Here is a 21424-nt window from a genome sequence, read left to right as displayed (position 1 = left end):
GCCTTTATGATAGAACTCTTGTTACCACGACAGCCTTTACGATAGAACGCTTGTTACCACGACAGCCTTTATAATAGAACGCTTGTTACCACGACAGCCTTTATAATAGAACTCTTGTTACCACGACAGCCTTTATGATAGAACTCTTGTTACCACGACAGCCTTTACGATAGAACGCTTGTTACCACGACAGCCTTTATAATAGAACGCTTGTTACCACGACAGCCTTTATAATAGAACGCTGGTTACCACGACAGCCTTTACGATAGAACGCTTGTTACCACGACAGCCTTTATAATAGAACGCTTGTTACCACGACAGCCTTTATAATAGAACGCTTGTTACCACGACAGCCTTTATAATAGAACGCTGGTTACCACGACAGCCTTTACGATAGAACGCTTGTTACCACGACAGCCTTTATAATAGAACGCTTGTTACCACGACAGCCTTTATAATAGTATGCTGGTTACCACGACAGCCTTTATAATAGAACTCTTGTTACCACGACAGCCTTTACGATAGAACGCTTGTTACCACGACAGCCTTTATAATAGAACGCTTGTTACCACGACAGCCTTTATAATAGAACGCTGGTTACCACGACAGCCTTTATAATAGAACACTTGTTGCCACGACAGCCTTTATAATAGAACGCTTGTTACCACGACAGCCTTTATAATAGAACGCTTGTTACCACGACAGCCTTTATAATAGAACGCTTGTTACCACGACAGCCTTTATAATAGAACGCTGGTTACCACGACAGCCTTTATAATAGAACGCTGGTTACCACGACAGCCTTTATAATAGAACGCTTGTTACCACGACAGCCTTTATAATAGAACGCTTGTTACCACGACAGCCTTTATAATAGAACGCTTGTTACCACGACAGCCTTTACGATAGAACGCTTGTTACCACGACAGCCTTTATAATAGAACGCTTGTTACCACGACAGCCTTTATAATAGAACACTTGTTGCCACGACAGCCTTTATAATAGAACGCTTGTTACCACGACAGCCTTTATAATAGAACGCTTGTTACCACGACAGCCTTTATAATAGAACGCTTGTTACCACGACAGCCTTTATAATAGAACGCTGGTTACCACGACAGCCTTTATAATAGAACGCTGGTTACCACGACAGCCTTTATAATAGAACGCTTGTTACCACGACAGCCTTTATAATAGAACGCTTGTTACCACGACAGCCTTTATAATAGAACGCTTGTTACCACGACAGCCTTTATAATAGAACGCTTGTTACCACGACAGCCTTTATAATAGAACGCTGGTTACCACGACAGCCTTTATAATAGAACTCTTGTTACCACGACAGCCTTTATAATAGAACTCTTGTTACCACGACAGCCTTTATAATAGAATGCTGGTTACCACGACAGCCTTTATAATAGAATGCTGGTTACCACGACAGCCTTTATAATAGAATGCTGGTTACCACGACAGCCTTTATAATAGAACGCTTGTTACCACGACAGCCTTTATAATAGAACTCTTGTTACCACGACAGCCTTTATAATAGAATGCTGGTTACCATGACAGCCTTTATAATAGAACGCTTGTTACCACGACAGCCTTTATAATAGAACGCTTGTTACCACGACAGCCTTTATAATAGAACGCTTGTTACCACGACAGCCTTTATAATAGAACTCTTGTTACCACGACAGCCTTTATGATAGAACGCTTCTGACCACGACAGCCTTTATGATAGAACTCGTTACCACGACAGCCTTTATAATAGAACGCTTGTTACCACGACAGCCTTTATGATAGAACTCTTGTTACCACGACAGCCTTTATGATAGAACGCTTGTTACCACGACAGCCTTTATGATAGAACTCTTGTTACCACGACAGCCTTTATAATAGAACTCTTGTTACCACGACAGCCTTTATGATAGAACTCTTGTTACCACGACAGCCTTTACGATAGAACGCTTGTTACCACGACAGCCTTTATAATAGAACGCTTGTTACCACGACAGCCTTTATAATAGAACTCTTGTTACCACGACAGCCTTTACGATAGAACTCTTGTTACCACGACAGCCTTTACGATAGAACGCTTGTTACCACGACAGCCTTTATAATAGAACTCTTGTTACCACGACAGCCTTTATGATAGAACTCTTGTTACCACGACAGCCTTTACGATAGAACGCTTGTTACCACGACAGCCTTTATAATAGAACGCTTGTTACCACGACAGCCTTTATAATAGAACGCTGGTTACCACGACAGCCTTTACGATAGAACGCTTGTTACCACGACAGCCTTTATAATAGAACGCTTGTTACCACGACAGCCTTTATAATAGTATGCTGGTTACCACGACAGCCTTTATAATAGAACTCTTGTTACCACGACAGCCTTTACGATAGAACGCTTGTTACCACGACAGCCTTTATAATAGAACGCTTGTTACCACGACAGCCTTTATAATAGAACGCTGGTTACCACGACAGCCTTTATAATAGAACACTTGTTGCCACGACAGCCTTTATAATAGAACGCTTGTTACCACGACAGCCTTTATAATAGAACGCTTGTTACCACGACAGCCTTTATAATAGAACGCTTGTTACCACGACAGCCTTTATAATAGAACGCTGGTTACCACGACAGCCTTTATAATAGAACGCTGGTTACCACGACAGCCTTTATAATAGAACGCTTGTTACCACGACAGCCTTTATAATAGAACGCTTGTTACCACGACAGCCTTTATAATAGAACGCTGGTTACCACGACAGCCTTTATAATAGAACTCTTGTTACCACGACAGCCTTTATAATAGAACTCTTGTTACCACGACAGCCTTTATAATAGAATGCTGGTTACCACGACAGCCTTTATAATAGAATGCTGGTTACCACGACAGCCTTTATAATAGAATGCTGGTTACCACGACAGCCTTTATAATAGAACGCTTGTTACCACGACAGCCTTTATAATAGAATGCTGGTTACCACGACAGCCTTTATAATAGAACGCTTGTTACCACGACAGCCTTTATAATAGAATGCTGGTTACCACGACAGCCTTTATAATAGAACGCTTGTTACCACGACAGCCTTTATAATAGAACACTTGTTACCACGACAGCCTTTATAATAGAACGCTTGTTACCACGACAGCCTTTATAATAGAATGCTGGTTACCACGACAGCCTTTATAATAGAACGCTTGTTACCACGACAGCCTTTATAATAGAACGCTGGTTACCACGACAGCCTTTATAATAGAACACTTGTTGCCACGACAGCCTTTATAATAGAACGCTTGTTACCACGACAGCCTTTATAATAGAATGCTGGTTACCACGACAGCCTTTATAATAGAACGCTTGTTACCACGACAGCCTTTATAATAGAACACTTGTTACCACGACAGCCTTTATAATAGAACGCTTGTTACCACGACAGCCTTTATAATAGAATGCTGGTTACCACGACAGCCTTTATAATAGAACGCTTGTTACCACGACAGCCTTTATAATAGAACGCTGGTTACCACGACAGCCTTTATAATAGAACACTTGTTGCCACGACAGCCTTTATAATAGAACGCTTGTTACCACGACAGCCTTTATAATAGAACGCTTGTTACCACGACAGCCTTTATAATAGAACGCTTGTTACCACGACAGCCTTTATAATAGAACGCTGGTTACCACGACAGCCTTTATAATAGAACGCTTGTTACCACGACAGCCTTTATAATAGAACGCTTGTTACCACGACAGCCTTTATAATAGAACGCTGGTTACCACGACAGCCTTTATAATAGAACTCTTGTTACCACGACAGCCTTTATAATAGAACTCTTGTTACCACGACAGCCTTTATAATAGAACTCTTGTTACCACGACAGCCTTTATAATAGAATGCTGGTTACCACGACAGCCTTTATAATAGAATGCTGGTTACCACGACAGCCTTTATAATAGAATGCTGGTTACCACGACAGCCTTTATAATAGAACGCTTGTTACCACGACAGCCTTTATAATAGAACTCTTGTTACCACGACAGCCTTTATAATAGAATGCTGGTTACCACGACAGCCTTTATAATAGAACGCTTGTTACCACGACAGCCTTTATAATAGAACGCTGGTTACCACGACAGCCTTTATAATAGAACGCTTGTTACCACGACAGCCTTTATAATAGAATGCTGGTTACCACGACAGCCTTTATAATAGAACGCTGGTTACCACGACAGCCTTTATAATAGAACTCTTGTTACCACGACAGCCTTTATAATAGAACGCTGGTTACCACGACAGCCTTTATAATAGAACTCTTGTTACCACGACAGCCTTTATAATAGAATGCTGGTTACCACGACAGCCTTTATAATAGAACGCTTGTTACCACGACAGCCTTTATAATAGAATGCTGGTTACCACGACAGCCTTTATAATAGAACGCTTGTTACCACGACAGCCTTTATAATAGAATGCTGGTTACCACGACAGCCTTTATAATAGAACGCTGGTTACCACGACAGCCTTTATAATAGAACTCTTGTTACCACGACAGCCTTTATAATAGAACGCTGGTTACCACGACAGCCTTTATAATAGAACTCTTGTTACCACGACAGCCTTTATAATAGAATGCTGGTTACCACGACAGCCTTTATAATAGAACGCTTGTTACCACGACAGCCTTTATAATAGAATGCTGGTTACCACGACAGCCTTTATAATAGAACGCTGGTTACCACGACAGCCTTTATAATAGAACGCTTGTTACCACGACAGCCTTTATAATAGAATGCTGGTTACCACGACAGCCTTTATAATAGAACGCTGGTTACCACGACAGCCTTTATAATAGAACTCTTGTTACCACGACAGCCTTTATAATAGAACGCTGGTTACCACGACAGCCTTTATAATAGAACTCTTGTTACCACGACAGCCTTTATAATAGAATGCTGGTTACCACGACAGCCTTTATAATAGAACGCTTGTTACCACGACAGCCTTTATAATAGAATGCTGGTTACCACGACAGCCTTTATAATAGAACGCTTGTTACCACGACAGCCTTTATAATAGAATGCTGGTTACCACGACAGCCTTTATAATAGAATGCTGGTTACCACGACAGCCTTTATAATAGAATGCTGGTTACCACGACAGCCTTTATAATAGAATGCTGGTTACCACGACAGCCTTTATAATAGAATGCTGGTTACCACGACAGCCTTTATGATAGAACGCTTCTGACCACGACAGCCTTTATGATAGAACGCTTGTTACCACGACAGCCTTTATAATAGAACGCTGGTTACCACGACAGCCTTTATAATAGAACTCTTGTTACCACGACAGCCTTTATAATAGAACGCTGGTTACCACGACAGCCTTTATAATAGAACTCTTGTTACCACGACAGCCTTTATAATAGAATGCTGGTTACCACGACAGCCTTTATAATAGAACGCTTGTTACCACGACAGCCTTTATAATAGAATGCTGGTTACCACGACAGCCTTTATAATAGAACGCTTGTTACCACGACAGCCTTTATAATAGAATGCTGGTTACCACGACAGCCTTTATAATAGAATGCTGGTTACCACGACAGCCTTTATAATAGAATGCTGGTTACCACGACAGCCTTTATAATAGAATGCTGGTTACCACGACAGCCTTTATAATAGAATGCTGGTTACCACGACAGCCTTTATAATAGAATGCTGGTTACCACGACAGCCTTTATAATAGAATGCTGGTTACCACGACAGCCTTTATAATAGAACACTTGTTGCCACGACAGCCTTTATAATAGAATGCTGGTTACCACGACAGCCTTTTCACACCATAAACTCTATTATTTGATAAGTTGGCTAATGTTGCTCAACATTTCTCTGGCTAATTAACCGAGAATCCGATCCCGCTAGCAAGATACTTCACAGTGCTACCAATACTTGTTCCACCACACTGTCTCCCTCACCTCAAACTTTCCAAATGCCAGGTGTTTTTTTCGGTTACAGGTCATGAAGTACTGCTTCATCACCTTCTCACCCCCCCCCGTCTCCGTGGTCAGGCTTCTGACCTGCAGTACCTCTTCGTTATGGTTCAGGGGACGCGCTGCTGTAAGTTAACTGGCAAACTGTCTTTCAGAGCACAGGCTGATGCTGTAAATAGTAAGTTGGTCGTCTCTTCTCTCTTCAGTCACGTGCTGCATTATGTTATGTAACACGATTGGCTGAGCCTTGGATATAGCCAGTATTACTCCAAACGCTCATCATTCATTCACATACAGCCAGTAGTGATCTAACCCCCCCCCCCCCCCCCCCCCCCTCCAACTTTTCTAATTGTATCTACACGAATCAAGTAGGTCACCTACTTCAGATTCAAAACAGGGAATTTCACCAAAAAGGTGACTAGTTTGCATCCCTGTAGTTTCGAGGGAACCATGGTGGAACTAAACAGAGCTAGCTTAGGAACTAACCTGTTGTTGGACTTTTTCTTCTCCATCTGTTCAATCTGATGCACATGCCAGTCCTCCAGCTCTTTCTTGGCCTTCTCTTTCCACTCAGCCTCCGCTGCCTTGGACGCAGAGTCTTCAGGGTTGACATACACACAGGGAACGACGAGGATGATCAATACACAGTCAACAGAACGTGCACAATACCAGGGTCCTATTCAGTAGGAACGAAGCGGAAGCAAACAGAAGGAAATGGGGAGGACAAGACACTGAGTGGAACCCAAATGAAGGGTGGTTCACACACACAAATAGACAGACTAATCAACTTCACTTTTTTTTCCCCCAGGTCTTTTATGTAGCTTTTAAGCTGGTAGAGGGAAAATATGACATTTATTTTTATTTTATTACCTTTATTTAACTAGGCAAGTCAGTTAAGAACAAATTATTATTTACAATGACGGCCTAGGAGCAGTTCAGGGGCAGAACGACAGATTTGTACCTTCTCAGCTTGGGGGTTTGAACTTGCAACCTTTCGGTTACTAGTCCAATGCTCTAACCACTAGGCTACCTGCCTCTAACCACTAGGCTACCCTGCCGCCCCAGGTGTCACACTTTGTCAATGTGGACAATAAGTGGACAAAATACTGCATGTATCGTAGCGGTAGAGACTGCATGTATCACAGTCTCTACCGGAGAGCCTTATGGACCCTGGTTAAAAGTAGTGCACTATATAGGGAATAAGGTGCCATTTGGGCCACACTATAGTCTCTGCTGTTCACTTACCTAGTTGCTCCAGCCGTGCCTTCTGCTCCTCCCTCCACTTACGCAGGCTCTCAGGCTCTGCTCTCAGAGAGTCCACCTGGGCGATGGCCGCATAGCTGTCCGATGGACCGTTGGACTCCTGGGGGGGGGGAGAAGAACCAGGACCAGGCATGAGACATAAGAACCACCAGTCATAGGCTGCGTTTACACAAGCAGCCCAATTCTGATCTTTTGCCAATTATAGTTTCCAACAGGCTGATATTCTACATAGTTTAGCGCAGACAACATGGTAATTAACTACAATGACCATAATCCATTGTGCGCCCGCTTAAACTTGTCCGGTCTGTGCGGAGCAGACACGGAGATAAAGACAATGCGCGATCGAGAGGGATAAAAAAGCATTATGATTATTTTAAAAATGTTAAAAATCGAACTGAAACCAATCTCAAGAAACACTAATTGCTCAGCACTAATAAGGCATGAGGCCCACCAGGTGATTCAGTAGTAACAGCTAGACACTGAGGAGCAAATGCAGAAATACTGCTGAACTTCCTTAGATTTGGACTCATTAAGAAATACCAGGAGCCATGACAATTCAAACCGGAATTGGTTTTGGGTGTCTCGTGTGTGTTCGCAGGTGGGAATAGTTAGCCAAATTCTTTCACCAATTAGCTTCAGCCAGCTGGTGTGAAATCGTGGCAAATAGGCTATCCAAAGTTAAAACTATCTCCGGGGCTAGTTAGAGTCCGTCCATAAATGTGTAAATTAGACAATATGTTCATGTTGCATACCTTTTTATTTCTCATTAAATGCTTTCCATATCTGTATATTAATTTCATGTTTACAATGTATAGTTGGTTTGAGTCATTGAAATGTGGAGGAATTGGAATTGTAACCTCTAAGTTACAAGACCGGTGTCCCGTTCCTCGGGACAGTTGAGCTAACGTAGGCTAATGTGATTAGCACGATGTTATAAGAAACAAAAAAAGACTATTCCCAGGACATATAAATATCGGATATGGGCAGATTTACTTGTTAACAAATCACTTAACATTGAGAAAGAGGTACCTATTTCAGGTGTGTTGTCATCTGCTATAGGTACTGCCTCACTTACAAAACTAACCTACAATAAAACAAGTCTAAAAACATTTTCTTATAAATGTGAATTCTCATTAGAAGTGTTATTCTCTTACCAGCTCAAACATGTCTCCGTTTACCGTGGCTGTTGATGCCTCTGCAAACCCTGCATCTGGCAGACGAAACAAAGAAAAGGGCTTTAAACAAACATATGACATGCTTTACATTATTCTAACCTAGCTAGTCATCATTTGCTTTCTAGGGGTGGAGAGATAAGTGACAAGAATGCAGAAACACCTGCATGGGCAGTAACCTAAACTAGCCTCAATTTAGCCTGAGGGTAACTTCAATACATTTACACAATCACATCCAAACAATTATATCGGACAAACTTGAGTTTATAATTCAACTCAGAGTGTGATGAGCTGCTGCTCCAACTAACATGACTGTTTACATGGAAAGCTGTCAATCAACTAACAAGCTAACGTTAGCCACTTTGCTAACTAAAAAGCCAGGCTAAAACTTAGCCAAAACAAACTAACTTAACAAGTCGTCTGGTAAGAATTAACTACCTAGTTATGGTACTAATAAAAGTATTTATATTTTATTGTCTTCGTTTATGTACTTCTAGTTAGGAGTTAGTTTTAGTTAACATGCTAACTTAGCACAGTTAGCAATTTACCATATTGTACAGGTGAATCGGCCGCCGGCTGCTGCTCAGCGGATCCCTGCAAAGCCCCGACGCCGGCCTCGTTATCCTCGATCACCGCTATTTCGCTTTCTTGCTGAGCTAAGAAAGCTGCAGCTGGGTCCACCTCGACAGGCAGCACTCCGTTGTCAGATGCAAACCCGAAATCTGCATCAGCCATCTTTCAACAAAAGTGGAATGTATCTAACGTTATAATTATTGATTGTTATCTTGCTGGCTTATCGATTAATTCAGCCGAGAGAGGAGTTATGATGATGGATATATCTGAATCATGCAGAACTTTTTCATGGACGGTTGTCAGCTAATAGAAGAATGAATAAGGACTAACGTTTAAGCGAGCTTCTTTCTGTCTGTGATGATTCATGATTGTTCACTTTCAATTTGCCTAGCCCTGCCACACGTACTTCCAACCTTTTGGTTTATTAGGATGTGTCTCTATCTGCTGGAGAAACCTAGAAATGCACTTCTATTACCCAACTGGTATCTGAAGCAGTGTTGCCATCTCCTCTGTAAGGAAAGTAGTTATTGGCTGTCCTAGAAGTCACTAAATGACTTCATCACCTAATTGGTATAATTGGCCATGTGCATGTAATTGTAATGGACGCTGTGGGAGAGAGGAATAACTCTGTGGGAGAGACAAGAAGTGAGTAAAAAAACACCCTAAATATGTTTAGAACTACAAATGAACTTTCTTCTGTCGATTCTTATTTTTTCTTTTATGTCACAATTCCAACCATCCTCTTTTATCTGGGCTTGGGACTGGAAAAAGTGACCCAAAAGAGACAGTTACTTAGTTTTTAATTTACATTTTTTATTTTATTTTTTTAGTTTAGTTTTCTTAATTTGGTTTGGTTTTTAACCTTATGGTTCACGTAGGAGCCTACAACAAGTCACAGTAAAACATGAACATTTTTAACCATAATGTTTTTTTGTATACAATCTACATTAACAACCTAATGGACCAAAAAGAGACAATAGAAAAAAACTGTCAATGGGAGACAATTATGATAACTAGTCTGGCCCTAATTCAGGTTAATTGTGTTTTTTTTTTCCCCCAGACCCCCCTCCAAACACACACACAGGCTGTGCTGGCTCACAGAAAGAAAATAAATAATAAATGTAAATGAATAAGCAGCTGATGTGCCAAAAAGCTGCAACACATTATCAGGCAGCTGGTGCTCATAGCAAGCCTCACCAGACAGCTTCAGTCCATATCGAATGTACAAGATGGAGTTAAGGGTCTGCAAGGACATCCCATTTCTAAGTTTGCGTTTTACCACACTCATCTGGCTAAATACTCTCTCGACTTCAGCATTCGAGTGTGGCAAGGACAACACAGACACAGCAGCCATGGCAAGGACAACACAGACACAGCAGCCATGGCAAGGACAACACAGACACAGCAGCCATGGCAAGTTCTTGAAACGGGTTGATATCAGCTGCATCCCTGAACTTCCAGATCTCACTCCAGAAGCCCAGTGTGTTGTTTGTCTCATTCCATTTACTAAGATGGATGGCACGCCATTGCTGGACCATCTTGTCTATCTCTGCAGGGGAGTAGCCAAGGAGCTTGGCTATTTTTAGTATTTCTCCAGGGCTCTTATTGTGCTTTAGAGTTTCCTCCACATTGAAAACTGACATGCAATGCTTCGATGTTGTCCGGCAGTCTCACCCTCAACTCATTAGTGAGGGAGATGGGGAAGGCTCAAACACACTGCTGTCGGACATTGTTTTCATCCTCAGGCGCAAGGTGTAGCTCAGCTGCCTTTGACTCAAAAAGGTAACCAAGGTACTTTTTGGGACTGGTGTATCCATCTATTGGCCCTTTGAGTACATTAACATTAGCCAGTGGAATCCGCACCCTGCTGCTCACAGGCTTGATCTGGCTAACCAAGCTGTCAAGTATCTTTAATAAGAGGATCTACTTGCTCTCCCTCAAAAGACTTGATGGCCAACTGTACCTCACCCAGCACTACTGTACCTCACCCAGCACTACTGTACCTCACCCAGCACTACTGTACCTCACCCAGCACTGACTTCAAAAGATCCAATATGATCTTCAGATCCAATATGTTTTCAGGATCCCTGTACATGTGTAACAGTACTCGTCTTGCGTTGTGTACAATCAGTCATCGACACGGAACTCCAACATGTAGCACCAGTCATGTAGCTTTATTCTGATAAGAACGACACAAAATTGCACGTCATGCAATGCACGTCTCACCATCCAACTCTGCACTCACGCAGGCTGGTTTGGTGCTTGTTCACTGGGACGATTCTAACTGGAACATCCCCCCTCGTAAGCAAGCTACGCAAACCAGCCAATAAGATGCCATGTTGAGTAGGTGAAGGCAAAACAAACTCAAACCAAAAACCCATTGGCTTAACAATAAAGTGGCAAGTGGAATCACCAATATAACCCTGTTACACTCCCCCCTACTGAATTCCACTTGCCAAGAAAAATAACAAAATACAAAACGGCACTGTGCAAACATACCAGATACAGAGACACTCAACATATGTACAGAATAATCCAGAGAAAAAAATATATATATATACTACCTAATAGAGAGAACTAAAAGGTAAAGCTGTGTATATCAAGGATGCAGACCCTGCTTTAAATCAGTCACTAAATATTCCAGTCATTAGACTATTCTCCTTGAGAATTAGAGTGAAAAGCAGTTGATCAAACCCCTTAGCCCTCATAGGTAAACATGCCTGTCACATGTTAAGTACACTCGGTGACTTTAAAACATCCAAGTAATAAAATAAACCACCATAAGAGACTATCATATCCGTCACATTACCATCCTGCAACCTCTGATCATGGTCACAATGATGTAAAAGCAAAACAAATAAAAGATGTCAATACCATTGACCCTCTATTCACATATTTAACCTTCAAGAGCTAACTTTCTGCTGATTCATAATCTCAATCAGTCTTGACACTGGTTTAACTAGCCTTCCTGCCCTTGACCTAATATGACCCCGACTACCTTCAACTGCATAAGGGGTAACAGTGTTGTGTACTGTTGCAATAGTGTGTCCGTCAACACAATCAGTACGTAACTGATCAGGTAAGGAATGGTCCGTGTTTGGTAGGTCAGTACGGATATCGTAAGCAGACTGGTCAATCCAAAGAGAGGCTTTGCAATGGTCGAGCAACCTTCAATGAACTGTTGATAATACACCACCATCCCAAGGAATGACCTCAATTTCTTCTGAGATGGAATGTCAGTGCCATCTTTCATCAGATCGGCTTCTGTTACTCCTGTAATGGCCCTCACCTTCTCAGGGTCTGTAGCTACACCATCCGCACTAATGATATGCCCCAGAAACTTCACAGACCTCTGCAGAAAGTTACATTTTTTTGGCGCCAACTTCAGGTTGTGAGCCTTGAGACGCTCAAAAACCATTTCCAGGCGCTGTATAGCCAGATCTTCAGTGGGCGCATAGACCAAGACATCGTCAAGGTAACACAGTAGGCTAAGAAAGTTCTGATCCCCAAAGATGTTTAGCATCATCCTCATAAAGGTTGCCGGACTATTACATAACCCCTGTGGCATTCGATTGTATTCGTACAATCCAAATGGCGACGTAAAAGCTGTGAATCTCCGGTCATCCTCATGCACTTCCACATTGTAGTAGCCAGAGGTAAGGTCCATTGTCGAGAAAAAGGCATTTCCACCTAACGCAGCCAGCGCGTCAGCCTGGTGAGGGAGTGGGTGGGCGTCTTTGATGGTGCGAGCATTGAGCAAACGAAAATCAGTACAGAGTCTCAGGTCTCCAGACTTCTTCCATACAAAGACAAGGGGAGAGGCGAACTCACTACTAGACTTCCTTATGATATCACGTTCTTCCATCTCATTCAATGCTTGTTTGAGCTTCTCATAATTATTTGGTGAAAGGCGTCGGTAGGGCATCCGAAAGGGTTTCTCATCACTCAGTTGAATGCGGTGAAGACATCCGGAAGCTTTTCCACAATCCAACTTGTGCCTGGAAAAAATAGTCTGGTACTCAGCTATGAGCTGGATGAGTTTCTTCTTACCAGCAGGAGACGCTTGACAGGAGGAGACATCAATATCAGTCAAACCTAAGTCACGTAAGACCTCAGGATCGCTTGAAGTGTCCGGTCCGTCAGCATCGTGAAGTTGGCTGGAACCGTCAGTCAGTGTCAAGTCATCTTGGCAGTCAGTGAGTATATCAGCCGTTCTCTGCACTTGCTGCTGGAAAGCTGCTGATGAATCATCCTTCACACACGAACAGTCAAAGTCCTCTAGAGCCATGCAAGGAAAGACATCGGCTAGAGTGGCGTTTCGTCTCAATGTCACTGTCTTCTGAGAAGGGTTAATCACTCTAACAGGGAGCCACCCATCCCCCCGCAATAGAGCTACTGTCCTCCCTACCAGTATTGACCTTGGTGTTGACCTTGAACTGCTGGGCTCAATGACAACAGCACTGCCAGCTGATAGATTCTGAGTGTTTCGTAGTCTGCCCCAGACTAAGTGCTCCTGCATAGGCTCTAGAGTCACAGCCCCTTTTAGTCTCACAGTTCCAACTTTGTCAGGTACTTCACTGTCTCTCCATCTCTCCACATTAGCCATCATATCGATTAGCTTGCTCTCCTCACCCCCGTCACACACAGGAGTATAAACCCTCTTCCAGAGATCTCCATCCGTCTTCAGGTGGCGAATCAAGTGCTTTAGGAGATTGCTGCCCAAGATGAGGTCATCACTCTGGCCTTCCACCACCAGTGTAGGCACAGCCACTCTACATCGTACACCTCCATCTCCAGCTCACATACTCCCAAAGGCCTCGTCTTCAACCCACCACAACCAACCAAGACTACCTCTGTAGGACTCAATGATGGACTTTTCAACACTCCTGCATGCAACAGTTCAGGTAAGACCCTAGAGCTCAAGGTACAAGCCATGGATCCACTGTCAAGCATAGCTCTCACTTCTACTTCTCCTCCTATTAACACCTTGGCATAGAATAAATCATCATACGGGGTAAGTCTCTGTGTGTTCTGCATTATGATACTCTTCTCAGTTTCCATTTCGTCACAAACACTTTTATATACAGACTCCAAATCAACAGCTCTCACTGATGGGGACTCTACAAAAGGCCCAACACTCTCCCCTTCTACATGCAGGCCTACTAGTTTTCCGGAAGCTGAGCAGTGATTACTGTAGGGACTCCACCAGCTGTGCTCAGAGCTGCGGCCTTGGGGCACTGAGAGCGTGCGTGGCCAGCTACATGACAAAGAAAGCAGAGGTGATTGGCCCTGCAGTGAAAGTAAGTATCATGTCCAGCATCCCCGCACACGTTACATGGCCCATTAGACTTCACTTTGCTCCTATTCCCTTTTTGGAACTTATGGTCAGACTGTTGTGGCCTCTGCTCCAGCACACGCTCCAGCATTGCAAGGATACGTTCCATCGGCTCAGCTGAGCCCTGAATAGTCTGGGCTGGGTAAGGCAACGTATTGGGTACTTCCATGTGGGTTCTCACAGCAGGCATGGTGATCGGCATGACAGCACCAACTTCCTGCTTCATTGTTGCGATGGCTGGGGTCAACTTAGGTAAGTGAGAGTACCTCCGCTCCCTCCTGTATTCATCCAGCCTCTCATGAACATCTGCTGCAGTCCACTGCTGTAATGGCTTGCACTTAAAGATAAGCGACAGTTCAGCATTAGGGCAATGTCTGATAAACATGACTGTGAGCTCACGAGATGGGTCTTCAACACTTTTTCCCTGTCTCTTTAGACAATCTTCAGCAACCTCCATAGCCCTGTTCAGTCTGAGCCAATATTCAAATGGTTGTTCATCAGTCAGAGGTAATGTGGCATAAAAGTCAGCAAGGGGCATGCTTGAAAAAACAGTGTCACTAAAATGTTGTTTCAGTATGTCAAAGATGGGACTCGGGCCTTTAGATAAATCAATGGAGGGATTGCTGCGTATGCCCACTTTAACAACATCGCGGGCCCTTCCCATTAGCCTGCCCATAACCTCAACTGCTTGGTCCATCACAGACACGCCCCTCTTACGCATGTAAACCCTTACCATATCCTCCCACTCATGCACTGTGCACTTTTCAGAGCCAACCCCCCGAAAGTACACCGGTTCCCTGATATCAGACTTCAATACCAGGTTCAGGCCTGACACATCCATACCCCTCAAGCTGCATACACTCCCCATAACATTGTCCCCAACATGCCCAACAATTGCCTTTGACTCCAAACAGGAGGCAATGTTCTCCCCAATGGAATGACCAATCTGCTGTACTATGTCTGCTATCAAATCCATGGAGACCTCCCCACTCCCTGTATTTGGCAAAACTCTTTCATACACATCCCTGGGCGTGTCCATGGGTAACCTATCATCAAAACCCTCCAGTTTGGGCATAGGTGTAGAAGTAACTGGAATTTTGGCTGAACCCCTACCAACAGATGGTGACATATTAAATGACAGGAAACCCCTACCTCTCCCAACACCTTCCATTTTAACAATGGGAAATCAACACCCTAATAAAAATGTAAATAGCAAAACATGTGTGTATATATATATATATATTTTAAACCTCACGCCAATCTAACCTATATCTAGTACACTGGTAAAACTCACCCTACTTATATCAGATATACATTAGAATTGCAATTAAACAAGTAACACAAAAGTTCATCAATTTCGATAATAAAACGTTCTAGTGGCGCCCTCTTGTGGCGAAATGCGATATCGCCATAAACTGCACCAGCAACGTCTTATCTGATTCTTCAACAGCAACCACGGCGAAGTTCTGAGATGGAAATCCAGAGAAGGATGATCCGATCCAGAAGAACGGTCACGGCACCACTGTAACAGTACTCGTCTTGCGTTGTGTACAATCAGTCATCGACACGGAACTCCAACATGTAGCACCAGTCATGTAGCTTTATTCTGATAAGAACGACACAAAATTGCACGTCATGCAATGCACGTCTCACCATCCAACTCTGCACTCACGCACGCTGGTTTGGTGCTTGTTCACTGGGACGATTCTAACTGGAACATCCCCCCTCGTAAGCAAGCTACGCAAACCAGCCAATAAGATGCCATGTTGAGTAGGTGAAGGCAAAACAAACTCAAACCAAAAACCCATTGGCTTAACAATAAAGTGGCAAGTGGAATCACCAATATAACCCTGTTACACATGGAGTATAAACCCTCAGCAGTGTTCACTGTACATGGAGTATAAACCCTCAGCCATGTAGCAGTGTTCACCGGACTTGGAGTATAAACCCTCAGCAGTGTTCACTAGACATGGAGTATAAACCCTCAGCAGTGTTCACTGTACATGGAGTATAAACCCTCAGCCATGTAGCAGTGTTCACCGGACTTGGAGTATAAACCCTCAGCAGTGTTCACTAGACATGGAGTATAAACCCTCAGCCATGTAGCAGTGTTCACTAGACATGGAGTATAAACCCTCAGCCATGTAGCAGTGTTCACTAGACATGGAGTATAAACCCTCAGCCATGTAGCAGTGTTCACTAGACATGGAGTATAAACCCTCAGCCATGTAGCAGTGTTCACTAGACATGGAGTATAAACCCCAGCCATGTAGCAGTGTTCACTAGACATGGAGTATAAACCCTCAGCCAGGTAGCTGTGTTCACTAGACATGGAGTATAAACCCTCAGCCATGTAGCAGTGTTCACTAGACATGGAGTATAAACCCTCAGCCATGTAGCAGTGTTCACTAGACATGGAGTATAAACCCTCAGCAGTGTTCACTGTACATGGAGTATAAACCCTCAGCCATGTAGCAGTGTTCACCGGACTTGGAGTATAAACCCTCAGCAGTGTTCACTAGACATGGAGTATAAACCCTCAGCCATGTAGCAGTGTTCACTAGACATGGAGTATAAACCCTCAGCCATGTAGCAGTGTTCACTAGACATGGAGTATAAACCCTCAGCAGTGTTCACTGTACATGGAGTATAAACCCTCAGCCATGTAGCAGTGTTCACCGGACTTGGAGTATAAACCCTCAGCAGTGTTCACTAGACATGGAGTATAAACCCTCAGCCATGTAGCAGTGTTCACTAGACATGGAGTATAAACCCTCAGCCATGTAGCAGTGTTCACTAGACATGGAGTATAAACCCCAGCCATGTAGCAGTGTTCACTAGACATGGAGTATAAACTGTTGATAATGGGATATGTAGGAGGGTGAGCCGGTCAAGGATCGATTCAGACAAGGTGGTCTATTGTATGACAAGTGACAGTTTAATTATGAGTAAAGATATCTGGTACAACGTATACAGGCCCATTTCATTCGGTTCTTAAGGAACCAGCAGAAAAGAAGCCCCGCTAACAGTTTGCACATGTCTCATATACAGAACAGAAAGTAGGTTGATTCTAGAAGATCGGGTCTTCGGGTTGGTTCAGGCTGAGGTGTAGTCTTCTTGGATTGGCCCTGTTGGGCCGTCCGTCATCCCTCTGAGTCTTGTCGTGCCGTTCCTTGTCACACAATGTTCAGCTAAAAAAGGAGATTAGGTGTGTGCGCTGGTTTCTGCAAGTCAAGGCTGTCTCTTCCTCCCAATGTGTGGGTGTATGTCTTATCTGTGTGTCCTCGGCAGTTAGTGTGTGTAATGTGTGTGGGTGTGGGAGCTATCCTGTATGGGACCTAACATGTTTTACTGTGAAAATACGTTGTCTCAGTCATAGCAATGTAATAGCAGTAGGCTGGTCACCTGCATAAGAAATAGCACTTCCTTACAAAACCCTCAGCAGTGTTCACTAGACATGGAGTATAAACCCTCAGCCATGTATCAGTGTTCACTAGACATGGAGTATAAACCCTCAGCCATGTAGCAGTGTTCACTAGACATGGAGTATGAACCCTCAGCCATGTAGCAGTTATCACTGTACCAGGAGTATAAACCCTCAGCCACGTAGCAGTGTTCACTAGAAATGGAGTATAAACCCTCAGCCATGTAGCAGTGTTCACTAGACATGGAGTATAAACCCTCAGCCATGTAGCAGTGTTCACTGCACCAGGAGTATAAACCCTCAGCCATGTAGCAGTGTTCACTAGACATGGGAGTATAAACCCTCAGCCATGCAGCAGTGTTCACTGCACCAGGAGTATAAACCCTCAGCCATGTAGCAGTGTTCACTAGACATGGAGTATAAACCCTCAGCCATGCAGCAGTGTTCACTAGACATGGGAGTATAAACCCTCAGCCATGCAGCAGTGTTCACTAGACATGGAGTATAAACCCTCAGCCATGTAGCAGTGTTCACTAGACATGGAGTATAAACCCTCAGCCAGGTAGCTGTGTTCACTAGACATGGAGTATAAACCCTCAGCCATGCAGCAGTGTTCACTAGACATGGAGTATAAACCCTCAGCCAGGTAACAGTGTTCACTAGACATGGTGTATAAACCCTCAGCAGTGTTCACTAGACATGGAGTATAAACCCTCAGCCAGGTAACAGTGTTCACTAGACATGGTGTATAAACCCTCAGCCAGGTAACAGTGTTCACTAGACATGGTGTATAAACCCTCAGCAGTGTTCACTAGACATGGTGTATAAACCCTCAGCAGTGTTCACTAGACATGGTGTATAAACCCTCAGCCAGGTAACAGTGTTCACTAGACATGGAGTATAAACCCTCAGCCATGTAGCAGTGTTCACTAGACATGGTGTATAAACCCTCAGCCATGTAGCAGTGTTCACTAGACATGGAGTATAAACCCTCAGCCATGTAGCAGTGTTCACTGCACCAGGAGTATAAACCCTCAGCCATGTATCAGTGTTCACTAGACATGGAGTATAAACCCTCAGCCATGTAGCAGTGTTCACTAGACATGGAGTATAAACCCCAGCCATGTAGCAGTGTTCACTAGACATGGAGTATAAACCCTCAGCAGTGTTCACTAGACATGGAGTATAAACCCTCAGCCATGTAGCAGTGTTCACTAGACATGGAGTATAAACCCTCAGCCATGTAGCAGTGTTCACCGGACATGGAGTATAAACCCTCAGCCATGTAGCAGTGTTCACTAGACATGGAGTATAAACCCTCAGCCATGTAGCAGTGTTCACTAGACATGGAGTATAAACCCTCAGCCATGTAGCAGTGTTCACTAGACATGGAGTATAAACCCTCAGCCATGTAGCAGTGTTCACTAGACATGGAGTATAAACCCTCAGCCATGTAGCAGTGTTCACTACACATGGAGTATAAACCCTCAGCCATGTAGCAGTGTTCACTAGACATGGAGTATAAACCCTCAGCCATGTAGCAGTGTTCACTAGACATGGAGTATAAACCCTCAGCCATGTAGCAGTGTTCACTAGACATGGAGTATAAACCCTCAGCCATGTAGCAGTGTTCACTAGACATGGAGTATAAACCCTCAGCCATGTAGCAGTGTTCACTAGACATGGAGTATAAACCCTCAGCCATGTAGCAGTGTTCACTAGACATGGAGTATAAACCCTCAGCCAGGTAACAGTGTTCACTAGACATGGTGTATAAACCCTCAGCCAGGTAACAGTGTTCACTAGACATGGTGTATAAACCCTCAGCAGTGTTCACTAGACATGGTGTATAAACCCTCAGCAGTGTTCACTAGACATGGTGTATAAACCCTCAGCCAGGTAACAGTGTTCACTAGACATGGAGTATAAACCCTCAGCCATGTAGCAGTGTTCACTAGACATGGTGTATAAACCCTCAGCCATGTAGCAGTGTTCACTAGACATGGAGTATAAACCCTCAGCCATGTAGCAGTGTTCACTAGACATGGAGTATAAACCCTCAGCCATGTAGCAGTGTTCACTAGACATGGAGTATAAACCCTCAGCCATGTAGCAGTGTTCACCGGACATGGAGTATAAACCCTCAGCCATGTAGCAGTGTTCACTAGACATGGAGTATAAACCCTCAGCCATGTAGCAGTGTTCACTAGACATGGAGTATAAACCCTCAGCCATGTAGCAGTGTTCACTAGACATGGAGTATAAACCCTCAGCCTTGTAGCAGTGTTCACTAGACATGGAGTATAAACCCTCAGCCATGTAGCAGTGTTCACCGGACATGGAGTATAAACCCTCAGCCATGTAGCAGTGTTCACTAGACATGGAGTATAAACCCTCAGCCATGTAGCAGTGTTCACTAGACATGGAGTATAAACCCTCAGCCATGTAGCAGTGTTCACCGGACATGGAGTATAAACCCTCAGCCATGTAGCAGTGTTCACTAGACATGGAGTATAAACCCTCAGCCATGTAGCAGTGTTCACCGGACATGGAGTATAAACCCTCAGCCATGTAGCAGTGTTCACTAGACATGGAGTATAAACCCTCAGCCATGTAGCAGTGTTCACTGGACTTGGTGACTGCGAAATGCAGCCTAAGCTCCTCCCACTGGTCCAGAATGCGTGAAACCGCTGGTTCAATGGAGAGCCAACGTGTGGCACAGTGCTCAAAGTGACCAGTGTTCCAAAAATGAGCTCCGGCTGGGAAAACGAGTTTAGAACGGTCCGGCCTGAAGATCACTGACGTTATGATTCGACCTCGTTTTCTTCCGAGTTCCCAGAAAGCAACATACCACACAAAGGATTGAAATGACGGGCTACTTTGACACGGTCAATCTGAGATCAATAATAACGACCTTGTCTTGAATCCATCAGTAGCCTAGGCCAAGGTGTGTGAAGACGCATATTGTAGGCTACAATATGAGGAGGATATTTATAGTCATAACAATGCTTTCCAGTTTCACTGACTCACCCAATGATGCACAGCTCACTCACTGGTGATGGCCAATGCACTCGTGCCAAAAGTCTCTCTCGCTCTCGCTCTCGCTCTCTCTCTCTCTCTCGTTTCACTTTGTAAAACAATAGGCCTATTTGGAAGTTTATAAATATTTTGGTAGCGTATGTAACAGTATAACTTTAAACCGTCCCCTCGCGCGAACCCTCTGCACACATCAACAACAGTTACCCATCGCTCCACAAAAGCTGCGGCCCTTGCAGAGCAAGGGGAACTACTACTTCAAGGTCTCACTTCAAGGTCTCAGAGCAAGTGACGTCACCGATTGAAACGCTATTTAGCGCGCGCCACCGCTAACTAAGCTAGCCGTTTCACATCCGTTACAAGTACACCAAACAGATTAGAGTATTCTCTTTTAAGAACGAGCCATTTGCTTTCCAAGCTGTGCTTTCCAGAGATTGTATTTGTATTCCTAGGCAGCTGATGGCAGCGATACAATTGTAAAAACACTACAATACAATCATAACAGATTTCTCAACACACTGTGTGCCCTCAGGCCCCTACTCCACCATCACACATCTACAACACAAAATCCATGTGTGTGTATAGTGCGTATGTTATCATGTGTTT

The 21424-nt window shown here is 43.8% G+C and overlaps 1 protein-coding gene across 3 annotated transcripts in view; it reads right to left on the bottom strand.

Annotated features, from left to right (window-relative positions):
* The window catches only part of LOC110504473 (clathrin light chain A), a 30862-nt gene extending 9798 nt beyond the window's left edge, over positions 1 to 21064 (bottom strand). Inside the window, exons 1-4 of one of the 3 annotated variants that reach the window (XM_036970451.1) lie at positions 20813 to 21064; positions 8433 to 8488; positions 7261 to 7378; positions 6502 to 6613 (exon numbers count right to left, since the gene is read on the bottom strand). In XM_036970451.1, the coding sequence (XP_036826346.1) occupies positions 6502 to 6613; positions 7261 to 7378; positions 8433 to 8444 (242 nt within the window). In that variant the 5' untranslated portion in view covers positions 8445 to 8488; positions 20813 to 21064. Of the gene's footprint in view, positions 1 to 6501; positions 6614 to 7260; positions 7379 to 8432; positions 8489 to 8998; positions 9441 to 20812 lie in introns of those variants that run through there. The other 2 variants (XM_036970449.1, XM_036970450.1) reach the window with 2 other exon arrangements.
* Between the last annotated feature and the right edge of the window lie 360 nt (positions 21065 to 21424).

This window comes from Oncorhynchus mykiss, chromosome 31 (assembly GCF_013265735.2).
Source record: "Oncorhynchus mykiss isolate Arlee chromosome 31, USDA_OmykA_1.1, whole genome shotgun sequence".
Classification (NCBI taxonomy): domain Eukaryota; kingdom Metazoa; phylum Chordata; class Actinopteri; order Salmoniformes; family Salmonidae; genus Oncorhynchus; species Oncorhynchus mykiss.
This window is presented reverse-complemented; position numbering and strand designations above follow the sequence as displayed.